The sequence below is a fragment of the Poecilia mexicana genome, unplaced genomic scaffold (genome assembly GCF_051168715.1).
Source record: "Poecilia mexicana isolate PSO_F unplaced genomic scaffold, ASM5116871v1 scaffold_22, whole genome shotgun sequence".
Classification (NCBI taxonomy): Eukaryota; Metazoa; Chordata; class Actinopteri; order Cyprinodontiformes; family Poeciliidae; genus Poecilia; species Poecilia mexicana.
The window spans coordinates 22,581,088-22,598,662 of NW_028263391.1; the positions used below are offsets into that span (position 1 = coordinate 22,581,088).

At 41.0% G+C, this 17,575-nt stretch overlaps 1 protein-coding gene across 4 annotated transcripts; it reads left to right on the forward strand.

The window, feature by feature from the left end:
• The first annotated feature begins 318 nt into the window (after window positions 1-318).
• On the forward strand, window positions 319-14,588 carry e2f2 (E2F transcription factor 2). Of its 4 annotated transcripts, none has more exons than XM_088002632.1 (8): window positions 319-549; window positions 766-1,054; window positions 8,248-8,398; window positions 8,752-8,971; window positions 9,615-9,776; window positions 9,878-9,992; window positions 10,093-10,279; window positions 12,935-14,588. In XM_088002632.1, exons 2-8 carry the CDS (start codon window positions 779-781, stop codon window positions 13,216-13,218), a joined length of 1,395 nt encoding a protein of 464 aa, XP_087858758.1. In that variant the 5' UTR covers window positions 319-549; window positions 766-778; the 3' UTR covers window positions 13,219-14,588. The 4 variants fall into 4 exon arrangements, with proteins under 4 accessions (XP_087858758.1, XP_014862616.2, XP_087858760.1 ...); XM_015007130.2 differs by having other exon boundaries at window positions 320-549; window positions 10,090-10,279; XM_088002634.1 differs by having other exon boundaries at window positions 322-549; window positions 8,248-8,347.
• Window positions 14,589-17,575: the final 2,987 nt, after the last annotated feature.

Here is a 17,575-nt window from a genome sequence, read left to right on the forward strand (position 1 = left end):
ACTTAAAGACTTAAAGTATAAAGACTATAAGTCTTTATACTTAAAGACTTAAGTCTTTATTTAAGTATAATAGTAAATACATCTTTACTATTATAAAGATGTATTTCTTAAAAGCTCGTTTATCATAGCTTAAATGATGCACATGTAGTTAATATAACACACTTTTATTGTCTTCATCCAGCCTAACAATAAACCGCCCGGTGTCAAACTGATGCTACTGTCCCTTTAAGAGCTCCAGTTCCAGCCCTGCACAACTGTTTTATACAAAAGTGACAAGCCGAGCGTGCCGCCAGCCAATCAGAGGCGAGATCTAACCGCGGGAGATCTGAATTTCGCGGGATCGAGTTTGGCGCTAAAAAGACTCTTCTTCTGTTGTATGGTGAGTGCTGCTGTGCGCTGTACGGACAGTAGGCTTGGATTGGTTCCGATTCAGAGGCAGACTCGCTAATCTGGATCCGAACTCACAGAACCCTGAGAACATTTGTTCCCCTTTTTATTGCTGGATTATTAAATGTGTTTGTTTATTTAGGGAGCCGCTTTTATTGACTGGTAAGGGAACTTTTCTTTAAACTATTCTGCAGAACAAAGGATCATAACATTGAGTGCAATCTAAATATCCAAATAATATAAAAAATCACGCTTATTCTGCATGTTTACGTTTCATATTGATCATTCTGTAGGTTAATTGTGTTGTTCAGCATTTCATTTCTGTGCTCGGCTCACGACAAGCTTCTCCCTCCGCTGCACCAATCCGGTTAAATTTAGTTTACTCAGGAAAATGATGCGGATGCCGAGAGGCGTCTCTCCCGCACCGGCCCGGCCGGCCGTGGGGCTCTCCTGCGCCCAGCAGAAGATGAAGGTTTTGTCCGGCGGCGGAGGGAAGACCGAGCTGTTCTGCAGCGGACTGTCCAGCCCGCCGATGAGCTCGGTACCGGTCGGATACTTCACCCAGATCGGCAACACGACAGCGGCCGAACAAAGAGCCAACAGTCTGTACTCGACCCCCCACGGACCAGACGCGAAGCCCATCAGATCATCCTCCGGGCGCCTGCCGGTACGCACTCGCACTTTCTCCGCGAACACAATGTTTTACTTACAGTTTGATAAGTGCTGCTGTGGGAGGAATAATTCTTAATTTGCATTGGCATCCATGTTTTAAGCTGGGCGCCCTGTTCTGACGCGATAAGCCACAGAGGGGCCTCTATGCTGCTGCGCTGCTGCTGTGCATGAATGTTTGCTCTCTTTCCTGTAAAGATCGGGGACATCTTTCTACCAGTAACCCAGCTGGAGCTGGAGGAGACCAGACGCCTTGCTTGTATTGATGCTTTGGATGAGAAAGAGGAAAGGGGGGCGGGGGGTTGTTGGTAGGATTTGGGGCCCCTTTTCTTGTGGAAAAAGTAGGATGAGTGGCCCCCTCTGTGATGCGTAGACAGTGCAGAGGGGGGTGTTGGAACCCAAAACAGTTTTTGAACACTTGATTTTGGTGATTCTGCCCAGAGACAGCTGCTCCATCTGCTCCAGTCATTAGCCTCCACACAACCTGTAGAACCTGTTCATGCAACTGAAGCTGGTGGAGGTCATAACTGAACAACTGCTGTCCTGGAGGAAGCCATTTTTCTGTTTCCATACTGGGAAACGGCAGAAATGAGATTCCCATGGTATGATTACCTAGAGGTGATATATCACACATTTGCTGTATTTAAATGATCTAAAACAAAAATATCTAACATAATCTTTATTGTTTGAAATAGAAAAGCATACCAAGCTACTTAATAGTGTTATCTAAATCAGATTTTTTGTTACTTAGATTCAAATAATAAACCTTTAAATTTAGTAGTGTTGGTAGAGGTGGGCATTGTTTATCAGAATTTTGCTTTATTACGTTAAATTTCAGTTATTGACAACAGGAAAAAAAAAACTGACAGCATGACTGGAAATGTTATTTCTAAAAATTTCTCTCATATCTCCGTGTCTGTTGATGCTCCATGGAGCATTCATAGATATCAGTAATTCAAAAATATGATTAAATGCAGTTCCTGTGTGCAGGTTAGTGATATAAATCACACTTTTTGAAGCAAGTTGTGTCTTGAAGAAGCCCATTTCAAACAGAAATATTTTTCAAGAGTAATATTTCTATTTGGGCAGCCATGAATGCCGTGTCAGGCAAACACAGACATGCAGTTACCAAAAAATAAGTAGTAAATAACTTTGTTTATTACAACACTACCACAAAAAGTTCATGTCACCTTCCCTCAAGTAGTAGTTTTTAATAATTTTGGTGCAAAGGTGTAATTAGTCCTTTTGTTGTTCAATGTTTTATAGAGTAACATTTGAAGTAGAATGAGCTGATATTCTCTGGTTGATTATGTAGGGTGTCTGTTTACGTAGAGCCTCACGTTGTCTGCTGACGAAGTTTTCCTCTTCTTTCCAACTATTCTGTTTAAATCAAGGTTACCTCAAACAGTTCTTCCTCTCTGATTGTTTCTTATGACGGGAAAAAAGTTCCAAAGAGCCACATTTGTCTTTCTTGTAACTGAGGAAAACGTGTTGTATTCATTTTTCAGACAGCTTATCAGCAGTGTGCAGCAAAAGGTAGGGGAAGGAGGAGCGCTACACCACTGTGTGTCCCATCCAGGTGGAGAAAACTGGTGTTCTCTAGGCTGTCATTAAAAGTACAAATCATTTACCCTTACCTGAACTATTATCTATTGATCAGCAACAGGTGGGGGAGGGGACAGTGCATCACTCTACAGTGGAACTTTTATGCGTTGATATAGCTGCCCCATCCTTAATCTGCACATAAAAGCAGTGTGTTAACACATTGAAGGAATATAGGAAAAATATTGATGATAATTATTATAATATCTGCTTTTGACTGTAAGATTTTGTGCTCCACCAGGGTTAGGGGTTAAAGTTTGGGCAGGCTCTTTACATCTCATTTAACCCCCCTGCCTCCTCTAATATTCCCTACAAGAGGATTATAAGGATAGTGGGAGACAAACTACCACCTGGCTCATCGTATGCCTGCGTTCCTAGATTTGTGCATCACGGTGCAGAAATTTTACGCCTCCTTCTCTAATCCGATATTAGAACCAGGTCATGTGACAGATATTTTAATCTAAACCAACCCTGGATGTGACGTGTGGACACACAATAATCCACACGCAGAAACTGGGAGACACGGATCTAATGTCTGCACACATTATGTTCCTGACTAAGCTTGCATGGACTAAGCTTTGTATCACAATATGTTGATGTATTTATTAACAGTAACAATAAAAAGTATTTTCATTTTTTTAAAGTTAAAACTTAAAATAAAAGCATTATCAGCCTCTTCACAGCTATAAATTAGAAGTGCAGCTCTGAAGTTAAGCCGTATTGCATTCAGTTATGTTTAAAAATGTTAATACAACAACAAAAAAACCAAAAAGTTCAAACGACAAAGCTACAAAGCCCTGAATCATATGATCAGTTTATAGGGTTCACAAATATGATTGTATAGAGTTTAATGTTATTATTAAAAGATGTCTAATTCTTCTCCTGGTTAAAGGATCTAAATATAGTTTTTGTTGTTGTTTAATGGTCTTCTGCACTCTTTAGTAAAGTGAGAAAACACTATTTGTCGAGGGAAAAGCACCTTGGCATGTAGCTCTGGGTGGGGCATGGACCGAAACATGTCTGACTTGTTCATGGGGGTACGGCCTGACTAATCACCCTGTATGGTGCATTCCTTAAAATGGATGTTAAACGTATTCAAACATAAAACGCCTTAGTTAATTTAGAAATTATTCAGTTGCAGATTACATATTTTATTGTTGTTCTCAAAGACAGTTTTGTGAGATCGCAGAGTCTCTGATGTTGCAGCTTTTATGGTTGTTGATGATTACAGGAAATGTTGCCTATTGGTGCACGGCTCACTTCCTTTAACTTAAACAACAGAATAACCACTGCTTTTTAAGTTTCAGGGCAGGTGAACCGGATGCTAAAGCAAGGCAAACGTGTCTGCAAAGCAGTCCTGCTGCATGAAGCTGACATAAAGCTTGTTCTTAAGAGCGAGTCGGTTTTTAATCCTTCACCTGTAGCTGCAGAGACCTCAGGTTTACTTATTACTCATGTTGACTGGAGTAATCGTGAGCACGTGAGGTTAAACCGGGTGTGTTGACTGTTGATAATGTTGTGACATGCTGTGAATGTGTTACAGTGTTCGGTCCTTTCAGAGTTCAAGGGCGTCCATTCGCCATCCACTTAACTGCAGAATTCAGAGTAGGGGGTTTGTTATGGGGACTTGCCTCCCTTGAGCCCCTGTGCTTAACCCCGTACTCAGAGTGATGCCTGGGTGTGACATTTACCATCCCACTACCTGTATGCTTGCGCTCTTCCGATCATTTGCTTTGTTTTACCACACCCTGAGGCAAGCCCTGGCCCTGGAGCTTTCTGCTCTCTGTAGGGGGAGCTTTGCATTTCAAAGCAGCCTTCCCCCCTCCCCCCATTAGCAACCCAAATGGGACGACTCACCCTTTACCTGTTAAGAGTAAGTTGACGATAAACAGCAGGGTTTATTCCTCTTCCGCTATCCGGCATTTGAGGCTCCACACAGGTAGTAGATATTTCCAGGCGTACTGTAACTCGCCCTGAATTAGTTGGAATCTGAGTCCTGTGCAGCCTGACCAACTGGGTTTGTTGGTTTGAGGCCTTCACTTCACTAGATTAGCTTGGGAATTTCACAACAGCAGCAGGAACTCGGTGCTTGGGTGTTTCTAGAGTAAGGTTATAGCAAATACGTCAGAAGATATATCACTCAACGAGGAGATAACAGAGCCAATAAAACAAGTCAAACAAGTAAGTGCATTTTATTTATATAGTTACTTTCAAGATAAAGTGCCTTGTGGTAAAACAACAGAAAGGAGGCAAAGATAAATATGTCAAGTTATAAGATAAAGTTGATAAAAAGAAAAATATACTGTAAAATTAGGCAAAGAAAGTGGTTTTGAGAGGCTGCTACTGCAAAGGCTCTGTTGCTTTTAGCCTTCATTTAGGAATAGAAAACTGGCTCTGATCAATGTAAGTTTGGATCCTAGTGGTGATATCGGGCCAGAGAACATTGGAAATGTATGAAGGATCATCATGCTGTGGTTTAAAAGTCCAAACCAGAACTAAAGGCACATTTAAAGTGGCTTTCCTGTAAGTCCACATGCAGTATTTTCTGTCAGGTACGATAACCAATACCTCGGTTCTGAGCGGTACGCCACGGGTTGGTGTAGTTCGGTACACCTGTTGGTCTGGTTCCAGTGTAGAAACAGCCTATAGAACCGACCTGTACCGCACCATTCCAGGACCCGCTTCAGCTGTAGGTCCAAAGGACAATGGTACGGTACGGCTAGGGTGGAGCTGCTGGTGCGTCATCCACTTTTTTTAAAGTGGATGTCCCTCAGGCTTGGTGCAAGCATGAGGTAAGTAAGCAGTATGTTACATTTGTCGTCACACAAGTGAGATGCTATGGTAGCCATTTGGGCGGTAGAAACACTCTCCTGAATCCGCTGGTGAACCGAACCGCACTGACCCATACCGGTCCATACCGGCTCATACCGACCTGCTCATTGGAAACGAGGCATGAGGGACTGACCTAACACATTTCCCCCTCATGAAATGTAAAGTGTGTCATAGGGACGAGTCACTAGAAAAATCCCTCATGCAAAAAAGGAGGCTCTAATTTCCCCACCCTTACACACACACACACACACACACACACACGCACACACACACGCACACACGCGCACACTCTCACAGCTGCAGTGTGAAACCGTTGGTCCCTTTCCTACAACGCGTCAGCATGTCTGTCTTTGACTGGAACTGTTGCATTTTTTAAAAACTTGGTGTGGTTGGATTCACACAGAGAGTAACAAGCAGGTTGAGCAGGAGGAAACCAGGAATGGTATCAAACTTACATCAATCTTACATAAAGGTTTTGCTGGTTGCTGCCCTGTTGGGGTTGTTTAGTTTGGTTCTGGCTGGCTGTGTGATTTAGGGATTTGAGGTCACCCTTCAGCGGCGCCTTGGCTGGCCGTCCCGCTCCAGATGTCGCCATGCGACAGGTGGACACGTCAGGGAGCGCGTTCGGACAACGGCGCGTTCTGTTGTCTCATCTCTCACACGAGCACAGCTGCCCACACGTGGTTGAGGACTCACATTCTGTCACATGTGAAAAAAGATGTTGTGCAATAATGTTCTACCGAAATCAGTCACCTGGTGTGTATTGTGGTGACAAAGAGATCTTTGTTGTTGGTAGTTAGGTGGGAGAGTAAACAGTTAGGTGAGGACCCAGACAGATGGAGCAGATTAACTGGTGGTTTCAGGGACTGAGCTGAAATCCCACACCTCACTGGTCCTGTCACTACTGTTTTCTGTGAGGCTGCACAGTGTGACTGGGCCAATGATTACTGATTGACGCACTTCCACATCCACAGTGAAGGTTTATTGGTCTCCTTTATTCTCATTTTAAGGCTGTTGTCGATTTGCACAACAGAAGAATCTTTCAGGAGAGATTCTTTGCACTTTCACTTTTGTTGTGAGTGGCTCAGAAGTAATACTCCAATAAAGCTGTTTAGTCGAGGTTAAGATTACAAAGTAGAGATGCACCAGGTGATCACTCAGCGATCCGATTCAAACCGTTTGACTCTGATTAGTGACCAGCGGGTCGAATACAGGAACAGCTGGAAAATATTCAATTTTGATACTTTTACTGAAAATTTCATTACAGGTTTTTCCTACCACTCAACACAAACTCTAGCATCTCAGTCACTAAACTCACAGAGTCTGTGTTGCCAGTAAGGGCAGTTAAAGTTTATCCAATTTGGCACATTTAGTAGCATGAATTAGGGCAGCACAATATAATGCAATTTCACATTGCAACAAACTGGAGTGCAGTAACTGTTGGTTAATATATTCCAAATGTTATAAACCTGCATTTAATATTTGTCCATCCAAAATGTTTATAACTGTGTATTTCAGTTGTTCATAACAACAAATATACCTTAATATGCATTAATACACTGTCTTAACACTACCACAGAAATAATATCTCCAGTCTTCATTATCAGCTTTGCAAACACCAGCCAATAACGTTCAAAGTAACATTGTACCAAAGCATGTCAGCTTCCCAAACTGCGTTTCTTTTGAATATTTTAGAGGCAAATTTTCCACATACTTTTGTTTTGGAGCCTTTTTATTCACAACGGCTTTACATAGGAAAAAAAAACAACAAATTATAAAGGAAAAAAATGAAGGAACTGAAGAAGGAAAAGTACGATCATAAGAAAAACAACAGATGAGATTTATTTGAAAGATGGAAGACAAATTTGTGATGATGGTGAGCTGGTGATGCTTGAAGCAGAGCAATGTAACAAATAGTAGAAAAGGACCAAAAAATAAAAATAAGTTATTAAAACTGAAGTTAGCTTAAACTTAAATTTAACTTATATAAAATTTTAAAAATATAAACATAGTAAGTATTTTTTAATTGCTGTTAAAGAGCAGTGAGACTATAAATATAATTAAATGTTGGTAAGGCTAAACTGGGAATAAAAAATCTTAATATTTGACATTCTCTTCACACAGACTTTGTGGTCGAGGGAACAGTAAAGAGCTTAGGGAGTATGAATGAGGTTTAAAAGTCAGCTAGCTGAGCAACAATTATAGTCTTTAGTGCTGATTTGGAAAAGAAAATCTGAATCTGAAGAAATGTTTGATGGGTGCACATCTACTCCAAAGAAACGTGTGATTCTGATGGAAACTAGATGCTTTGGCATGTTTGTGCATCCTGTGTGTGAGCAGAGGGTTTGTGCAGCGTCAGGCTGAGGGACGGGGCTCGCCGAGAGTCTGGGAGGTCAGTGAGGGATTCCAGAGACCTGCTGGCACTTAGGAGGAGCTGGGTCAAGAAGCAGTCACCCCTCCCCAAAGCTTTCTGACCTCCACACAATGGGCCCCACTTCATGCTTGGGAACGTGTGAGGGGAGCACTTTGTTGGTGTTCCTGAGGGCTGTTGGCACATTTACGACTCTTAACAAAACCCTATTTAGTCCCTTTTCTTTGCATTTGTTTCATGGTCTAGATCTACTCATTACATTGTAATAACCCAAATAGACGTATTTAAACGTTTAGGACGGGGCATTTTTGTCCGGAGACGACTTTTCCAGAGTTTTGTTGTTTTAAATTTTATTTTATAACATGCACAAAATCTTTTCTGTGCAGGCGAAAAGGAAGCTGGACCTGGAGGACCCTCTTTACCTGCCAGAGTTTCGCACACCTAAAGGGAAATGCAGCGTCGCAGCAGGACTACCAAGCCCACGAAGTGAGTCAGCCTCATGGAGCAAATCAGGACAGAGCGCTGCTTACATCAGCAGTAGGTTCATCTAGACTTGTTCAGTTCATTGGACCATTTTTTGTGTAATTTTTGGATTGAATAATGTCCTATTATTCTTACTGGCTTGTGTTTTAAGCAGATCAAAGCAGGAAAGTTTCACTCGCATGCAGAACTAATCATTAACCAAACTTCCTGTGTGCAAACCAGACTGCAGAATGAGCCTCATGTAGCACCTTATTGCTCCATGTTGACTAAATCAGCAATCAGTTAAATTAAAAATGAACTGATAATCACATGATGGACATAAATGAGTTAGGAGAAGTTTGAATGATCTGGTGAAAATGTCATATTTGGTTTCCTAAATGGTAATTATTTTATATGAATTCCTTAAGCTCCAAAGTCTCCAGGCGAGCGGACGCGGTACGACACTTCGTTGGGCCTGCTGACCAAGAAGTTTGTGGGACTGATCGCAGAATCTGCTGATGGAGTTCTGGACCTTAACTGGGCCACTGAGGTTCTGGAGGTCCAGAAGCGGCGGATCTATGACATCACCAACGTCCTGGAAGGCGTGCAGCTCATCCGAAAGAAGTCCAAAAACAACATCCAGTGGCTGTGAGTGTGAATGCAGAGCTGAAAAGTACACTGCAGCTAAAATGTGTGTTTTTTTTGTAGTTGTGGAAATGTGTCATTAACATCCAGTCGTCCAAAAGTCTTCAGGCAACTTGAACTTTTCAACATTTTGTCACGTCACAAGTTTGTGACGTGACAAAAGTTTGTGGTTGCAATGGGGGAAAACTGCTTTACTTACTTATTCTGTAAAATAAGTGAAACCTAAATGCATGTCGACATTAACTGGCCTGATGTTACTGTAAGTGATGTTGCACCATTGATTCTTGCACAAGTGGAGCTTCAGGCTGGCTCAGAGATTTTCTGTTGAAACCAAAGTTTCTGTTTCTCATTGTGAAACATCAACTGAAATGGATGCCAGGAAAAATAATTTACAGTACCAGCAGTTTTAAATGAGAGCAGAACAAAAAACTTCAGCTGAATTCAAGCTGTTTTTAGAAGTAATGTAATTTAATCAGACAGTAAGTAAACTTTCTTTACATGTCACCTTTTTGCATGTCAGAAACCACAAAGTGCTTTACGAAACATAAGAAGCACAAAAAAAACAAAAGAAGGGATAAAACACTTTGATCCTGTTTGACTTTTCAGTCTGTTAGGATGTGTTAAAGTAGACGTGTGTGTTTTTCAGGATGGGGAACGTTTTTGAAGGCGGCGCTGCTGGAGGAGAAAAGGCCTTTGCTCTGAGGAGAGAGCTGGGGGATCTGGAGAGAGCGGAGCGGTCTCTGGATGACCTGATTCAGTCCAGCACCACTCAGCTCAAACAGCTCACAGAGTTCAAAGACAGCCAGAGATATCCTTTCCACAAAGCTCCATCATGTTTATCATATGTGTCCAGTCACATGCACACACTCACCTTTTACTGCTGCTGTTGCCCTTGACGCACCGCTGCACTCTGGGATACGTGACGTACCAGGACATCCGCTCCATCGGCAGCCTCCGAGACCAGACGGTGATCGCAGTCAAAGCTCCGGCTGAGACCAAGCTGGAGGTGCCAGACACTGCCGGGGTGAGACCGAATATGAGACTCTAACCACCTCCGTCCTGCGTGTGCACGTTGGTTTAAATGTAACGTTGGTTGTTGGTTTTCCTTTGTCTCCGTGCAGCAGGGCTCTTTACAGATCTATTTAAAGAGCAGGAATGGGCCTATAGAGGTGTACCTGTGTCCTGAGGAAGGGCTTGAAGATGCCAGCCCTGTTAAGAGCGCAGTCACCCCAAAGAAGGAAGACCTGAAGAAACCGGTGACGACCACGGGAACGCCGCAGAGCCAGGCTGTCAAAGACGAGCCTGTTGAAGGTGGGTCAGGGTGCTGGCATCATTTCTGCTCCTCTTGAACTTTGATAATGACGTAATGACCATTTTCAGACAAAATATTAACATAATTCTGGTTCATTCAGACAGATGTAGACAGCTTTATGTGTCACTATTCACATCTTTCAAACATCAAAACAAATGTATGGGCCTGATTCTCTTTGTAACGTTTTGATTTGCCAGCATTTTTAAACAAGAAAATGATTTACTCTGCCAGAAAATGTGGTCACTCTTCTGTCTGTCATTCAAAGCATCCAGACCAACTCAGAAGTGATTAATCAGACAGAAACTCAACCTTCTCAGTCTTCAGACTTAAACCCTGCAGAAAACCGGATGACAGAAAAAGGGTCCAGAATTCTGGACGATCCAGAGAGATTATGCTAAGATTGGTTCTGTCGGAATAATCAATTATTTAATTAATTAATGGCATGATAAATTGAAATGAGCTCAAAAATGTCCAGTCTGATGATTAATATTGTTTGTTGAAAGGTAATTTTGTTTGCAGAGACTTCAAAATCCATTTTATGATTTCAGCTGTGTGTGATTAGTTTTATATATTTATATTTATTTCCTTTTTATGTATTATTTTTGGTTGTTGTGTTTTTATTTTGAATATTTAAAATGTCTTCTAGTTCCAGTGTGGAGTGCTCTATGCTGTTATTATTATTATTATTATTATTATTATTATTAGTTTAAAATGGTTTCAAAATGACAATATTATTGTTTATCTCAATAATTTCTGGGACAATTGTAAACTTTATTGTAGGGCTGTTGTAAACGAATATTTTAGTAATCGAGTAATCTATCGATTATTCTTACGATTAATCGAGTAATCGGATAAAAAAAATTATAAAATGAAATATTGGTAAATCTGGCATAATACCGGTGTTACTATCAGATATCACTATCAGTCCAATTTTTCATATTTGAGCATCCCTAACAGTTGCTTTTTTGTAGTTTAGAAAACTAACCTGTAACAATAATAGCTCACTTTCTAAGTTAACCAGAAGAAAAGTTATAGAAAAATCTGAAATTATATTGAATTTAATAACAAAGAGGCAGGCTCATAAATATGCTTATAAAAATGTCTACAATCCAGCTTTTAGTTTATGTATTCATCTTCAGTGAGTTTAATAGATTAATTAAACTCACCTTGCCCCCTAACCTGTCACGCTTTGGGTTTGAAAATACGGGAAATGCCGCCTGGAGTGGGAGGAGAGGGCGAATGAACGAACGTAAGATGGAGGGGAGGAAATAGACCAGCGGACTGACGAACCGTTAGACCGGGGGACGAACACGGGGGGAAGCAATACGGGATATTTACGACACCTTCACTGGTCACACTCAGAAACTCATCTACCAGCAATGTACGATGCGCTCCGCCACCCGTTTCTGCAGACCGGGATATGAAATTTATTGTGCGGTTCGTCGGTAAAGCTACATTTACACGGTAAGCATCAGCTACTCAGCCGCCCGCCCTGTTCAGTCTATCCGCTCACCTCAGCGCTCTTCCCGCCGTTCGCTTTCAACCAGCAGCCCCGGAGGAGAAATGCTGCCGTACTCCAGGCATTCCCCCAGTCATTTTAAGGATGCTTATTGGTTCCCCAAAAACGATAAAAAGTCGGGCATTATCATCAATCAATTAAATCCCCACGGGCCAATCTTGAAGACTGGACTTTATGCCGCTGAGACTTAGCTTTTGTCAACAACTCAGGCGGAAGTGAGAGCTCCGCGCAACGCAAATGAAGTCCCGGCCGGAACACAGTGCGCTAACTAATAAAACATAAATTAACGAAGCTTCGAGGCAGGTAAATTTTCCTCGAGGAATTTTAGTAATCGAAGTACTCGAATCATTCGAGGAATCGTTTCAGCCCTACTTTATTGACAGGCCCAGGAAAGGTCCCAACCTTGAGATGTTATAGAACCAAAGTAGGAACTGTTTGGTTCTGTTACCAAAATGTTTCAACTGGTAACAATCATTTCCCCAAATGTCTTTAAATCAAAGGGTGGATGTTTATTTTTTTCCCCAGTATAAAAGTTTGCTAGTAGAGTAAAATGAGGATTTATTTTAATTTTTTTTAACCAGTTCATTCTGAATCTGTAGTTGTATTTCTGTTATTATGCAAAACTTTGTCAATATTTTAATGTCGAACACAAAAAATTTTGCAATTGGCATGTTTTCATTATAAAAGAAATGCAACTAAAATCACATGTGAATAAGTTTGTTCACCCAGTAAGTCATTAAAAAAGCTGCGCCATCATTCTCCAACTACTTCCTGTCGTCGTCTTCATGGTTTGCCCCAATGGCAGCCTCCGGTTGGTGATCATGTGACTTGTGGTGCATTTCTGTCGCAGTTTTGTGAAATTAAATCAATTTTGACACAGCCCAAAAAAAACACCTCATTCTAGAAGCAGAACTTTTTTTTTATGTGTTTTTCCATTAAGCAAATTTATTTTCAAATGTCGAATTGCTCCACTATATGGTCATTGGAAACGTAGCTTGTGACATCTGCAGCTGCCATAGCTTCATATAGAAATCAGGGTTTATCACTTATTTCATCTGCAGGTTTTCAGTAAAGTTCCTTTGTTCTGAGACTCATCACGTTTGCTTCCTGCGTTTTATCTCCGTTTTCCTCGCAGTGAGCATATCCACTTCATCTCCAGCTTCAGCTCCCTCCTCAGCCGCTGCTGCCTCTGCTCCCTCTCTTCTCGACGTGGAGGGGCTGCTGGGTTTGCCTCCCAGTCTGCTCCAGATCACAGAGGACCAGCTGCCCGGCGCCTCCTTCACCACAGACCCCAGCACTCCCTTCGTCAGCTTCTCTCCACCTTTAGACCACAGCGACTACCTCTGGAGCCTGGAGGACAGCGAAGGGGTGTCAGATTTCTTCGACACCTACGATCTTGGAGATTTACTGAAGAGCTGAGGGAGATGGGGCAATGATTTAAAAAAAAAAATGTGTGAAATATTTAAAGGAATGCCTGATTGGGGAAAATTATATTACACTATGAAGCCATTGCTTGTTTTTATGTCTTTAGAGCCATTGTTGGTTTTACAGTCAAAACCATTTGGACTAATTGTGGCGCGACTGAGCGGGCATGAAGTCAGAGTTGTAAAATGCAGGGATGTCTGTGGGTTTGTACGAACATTTCCAGGTTGTGCTGAGGAGATTAGAAACTATCAGGTCAAAAGAGGAGCAGCTTTTGGTGCATACCATTTCATGTGGAGAAAATGTGATGCATGTTCATTGTGACCAACTCAGGGTTTTCTTTTTCTCCAAAGCCTACAAGGATTTGACCTGTAGGGGGCAGTCTTGTATTATGTCAGCTTTAAATCTGGTTCAGCTTTACAGGATTTAATCACTGGATAAAAGTAAGCTGTAGCTGCACGGGGTTCTGATTCAGGTGTTTAAAAAAAAAAAAAAAAAACCTTTCACCTGTATCACAAAAAGCTGTGATGAAGTCCAGCCTCTGTCTCAGTTCTTATAAAGATGTCTGTGAAATTTGTGCAGAGACATTGGACCCACTGTATCTGATTTTAAAGGTGCTCATGTTGTTTCTGTCCCATCAGCTTCACTTTTCCCTGTTTGACATTTAGCACCGGGTTCTGAATGTGTCCGGCGCCAAACGGTGTCGACTGTTTGATGATGGAAATGATGGGCCCTGCTGAGAAGCAATCACTGACTCTGGTTTGGCAGCTTTGATTCTAATCTGGTACCTCCCCTGTTAATCTGACTCTGACTGCAGATGTTATCAAATATTTCTGTATTTAGTAGTTAAAGACCATTATTGTATTTCCAAGGAAATAATCTGAAATCAATTAAAAATAGCACCTGTGTTACAGGTGAGGAGGGATTGGGGGTTCATTATTATTATTATTATGATTATTATTATTATTTTTATTTTTGTAAGTGTTCTAGAGATTTGAATATTTGATTTTTTTGCTGAAGTTTATTATTTTTTGGCTTTCCCTCTATACTGCAGAGATAAGCTACCTGTCCTGTCCTAACAAAACTTGAAAATTGTGCTTGTGTGTTTGGCAGATTGGTAAATGGGTGTCATGGTGTGTTTGCGTGTGAGTTTTTAGTAAATAGAATAGAGGATATAATTTGAAGATTTGTAGAATTCATTTTTTTCCAATGAGCATTATTTTTTTTTTTTGGTATTTGTACATAAATCTACTTGTATTTATACTATGTTTTCAGGATTTTTTGACTGTTTTATAAGACATGCAGCACTTATTTTTTTTATATTGTGTGTTCTGTTTTGGAGTTGTTGAATAAATACTTTGTTTACATCTGAGTGAGTTTATTTCAACAAAACACCTTAAAATTAGGTTATCCTGTGTTTTAAAATTAGAGGTTCATCCCAATAAATTGAAACATAAATTTATTTCAACTGATTTTTTTTGGAAAGCTGAGTTCAGCTTTTCTATCCCTGCCCTAGATTGATGGACAGTAACACCTTTAGAATTGAAATATTAAAACAAAATATTTCTAACAACATAAAGTTGGCTGTAAGATCTCAAAAAGTTATACTGTAATATAAGGAATTTAGAAAACAGATGAGATACAGTCTGGGAAAGTGTTGAGGATTTCATTTGACCTCCATTAGATCTCACCCAGTGATGTGTTTTCACCACTTAATCATTGTATTTATTTAGATTTAAAACACTTGATTTTGAAATTTTATCTCATTAAATTGATTTAAATCGAAAAATTGTAACTTAACATGATTATCAACTTGTTGATTTTTCAAAAAACAAAAAAAATCTAACAAACTACTTAAAAATCAGATAAAGCAGCATATGTGCCTTATGCCATGTGGACAAAAATCTGATGTATCTGAATGAAACTCAGTGTTTACTGTGACCAGAAAAGGAAATATTTCCATCTTGCAGATAGTGGCGCTGTTTTGCCTGTAGAGGGCAGCATTGTGTTATGCCAGCGGTAACCCCGGTGTAGTTACAGGATTCAGCTGTCCATCCACTGTCTCCTATTGGCTGCTCCTGTCGGAGCTCATCTGAAGCTGTGATCAGTTCCTTAAGCTTCAGTCTCTCTCACAAACTAAATGTTCATGTTTGTTTGAAAAATTACTAACTTTATCTTTATCAATAATCACAAATAACCAGAAAGTACAGATTCTCAGCTTATGTTATCAAAGTCTAATCAGCTGTCATGTTACCAAAATGTTTGTATCCAGTGAGTTTGACAGAATTACTTTTCAAAACATAAAGAAGGATCCAGAAGTATTTTTGGTGTTGAAACAGTGAGACTTTGGCCACTGATGATGCTGACCTAATGAAAAGTGACATGTCCGGCTGAGACACAATAACCTGACAAGAAGGGCGACAATGAAGCAGAATGCTTTATAAACACATCCAGACATGTTGACATCATTGCCTCCAAGCTGGTTGCTTTGGAAACAAGAACTGAAAAGGAACCTAACAATAGGGGGTCAGAGGTCAGCAGGCTATAACGCAAGAGTGCAAAGGCATCATGGGAGAAAAGACATTTGCAAGAGAATAGGTCACCACTTTGGAGATCTGAATGTGTGCGTTTCTTTCCTGTGTTCCTAAAATGTTGAAGCAATTTTAGATGTCAAAATGTAGTGCCTTCCAACATAATTTATATTTTTTCATATTTTGTCACATGAAGATAGTTAAAATAGCTTTGTGTCCGTTTGCATTAATCCCTGATGCTTTGCAGAGTCACATTTTGTTCTAGAATATCAACACATCTCAAAACTCAACTTTTTTCAGTTCATCTTTTCAGAAAGGCAAAAGCTCAGTCAGATTTGATGAAGAATGTCTTTACACAACAATTCTCAACTTTTACCACAGCTTCTCAGTTGGATTTAAGTTTAGACTCTGACCGCTGTCCATCCCAGCCTCAGTCCTCTCAGGAGTCTCCTGCATTTAGCTCATTTCATCTCCCCTTTAGCTCTGACCTGCTTCCAGCATGTTGCAGCCACCATCGTGTTTCACCATTGTAATGGTGGGTTCAGGGACATTTGTTTGCCACAACAGATAATGTTTTACACATAGCCCAAAAAGTAAAACATTGGGCTGAATACAAAGGCATATCAAGCTTCTCAAATTTGAAAGCCATGTATTGTATTTGATTTTCCGTCTCCTTACATTCAGTTAAAAGCACACTGAAGTTTGTGAATATAATGTCTACTTGCTTTCACTACTGTTGTTTTGTTGCTTACTGTTGCAAGCTCAGCAACGTCGTTCAGTTCCTCCTTGTGTGACGTCACACAGCCTGAGGTTTATGGGAGCTGGGAGTGTTTGGAGGAATAATAAACACCCTCAGACATTCAGCCATAGCAGTTCTCTCTGGTGTCTGCTCGTCTGACCCAAACCCAGGTGTCTGTTAAGTGTCTATTAACACATGCTGCCCAGGGCGGCTCCTGTGTTTAACAAGAAGCAGTGAACTGAGGCGTCAGGCGCTGCACACAGACAAAGCGTTGACGATGAGGTTTATATGCTCCTCAAAGACCCGAGCAGCTCACTTCAGTTACGCCTCAGCCTGACACAAACGGCTGCAGCAGCTGGAAGCGAACGTACCTGAGGCTGGCTGAAATGTTGCCCTCACACACCTGGAAAACAGCAACACTTACGTGAGGATGCTGTTTTTGTCCACACACACAGTGTTCACCTGGATCCTGGACTTTCTCTTTAACAAACCCCAGAATGTCAAGTTGGGAAAGTACATTTCCTCCAGTCTCACTCTGAACACAGGGGTGTGTTCTTCACCCTGTCCTCTGCTCTCTGTATGACTGCTCTCCTAACACAATCATAAAATCAGCTGACAACACAACCATTGTAGGACTAATTAAAGACAACAATGCCTATGGGGAGGAGGTTCAGCACCTGACACATGGTGTGATAATAACAACCTGGACTTAAATACAAGATAATAGTTGACTTTAGGAGAATACAACTTTAATATAACAAGTGGAAAGAGAGGAGAGGACAAGAAGAATCTCCAACAGGTGACGGGGACGGCAGAGTGGGTGATTGGGACCACATGACCCCCTCAGAAACATTTACACAAACTTCAGCAGGAGGCCAAGTGGATCATAAATGACCCTTTGAACCTTTTTCCCTCCAGGAGAAGCTACAGACCCTCCAGGTTGTGTTTTTACCCACAACCAGTAAGGAGCAACAACAAGCGCTGGTCCTGAGCATTAACTGTGACTTTGTATTTGTATTTTCTGTGTACTTGTGTACTTTTGTGAGTGTCCTCAATATTCTTTTTCCTTCTTCTAATGTATCAT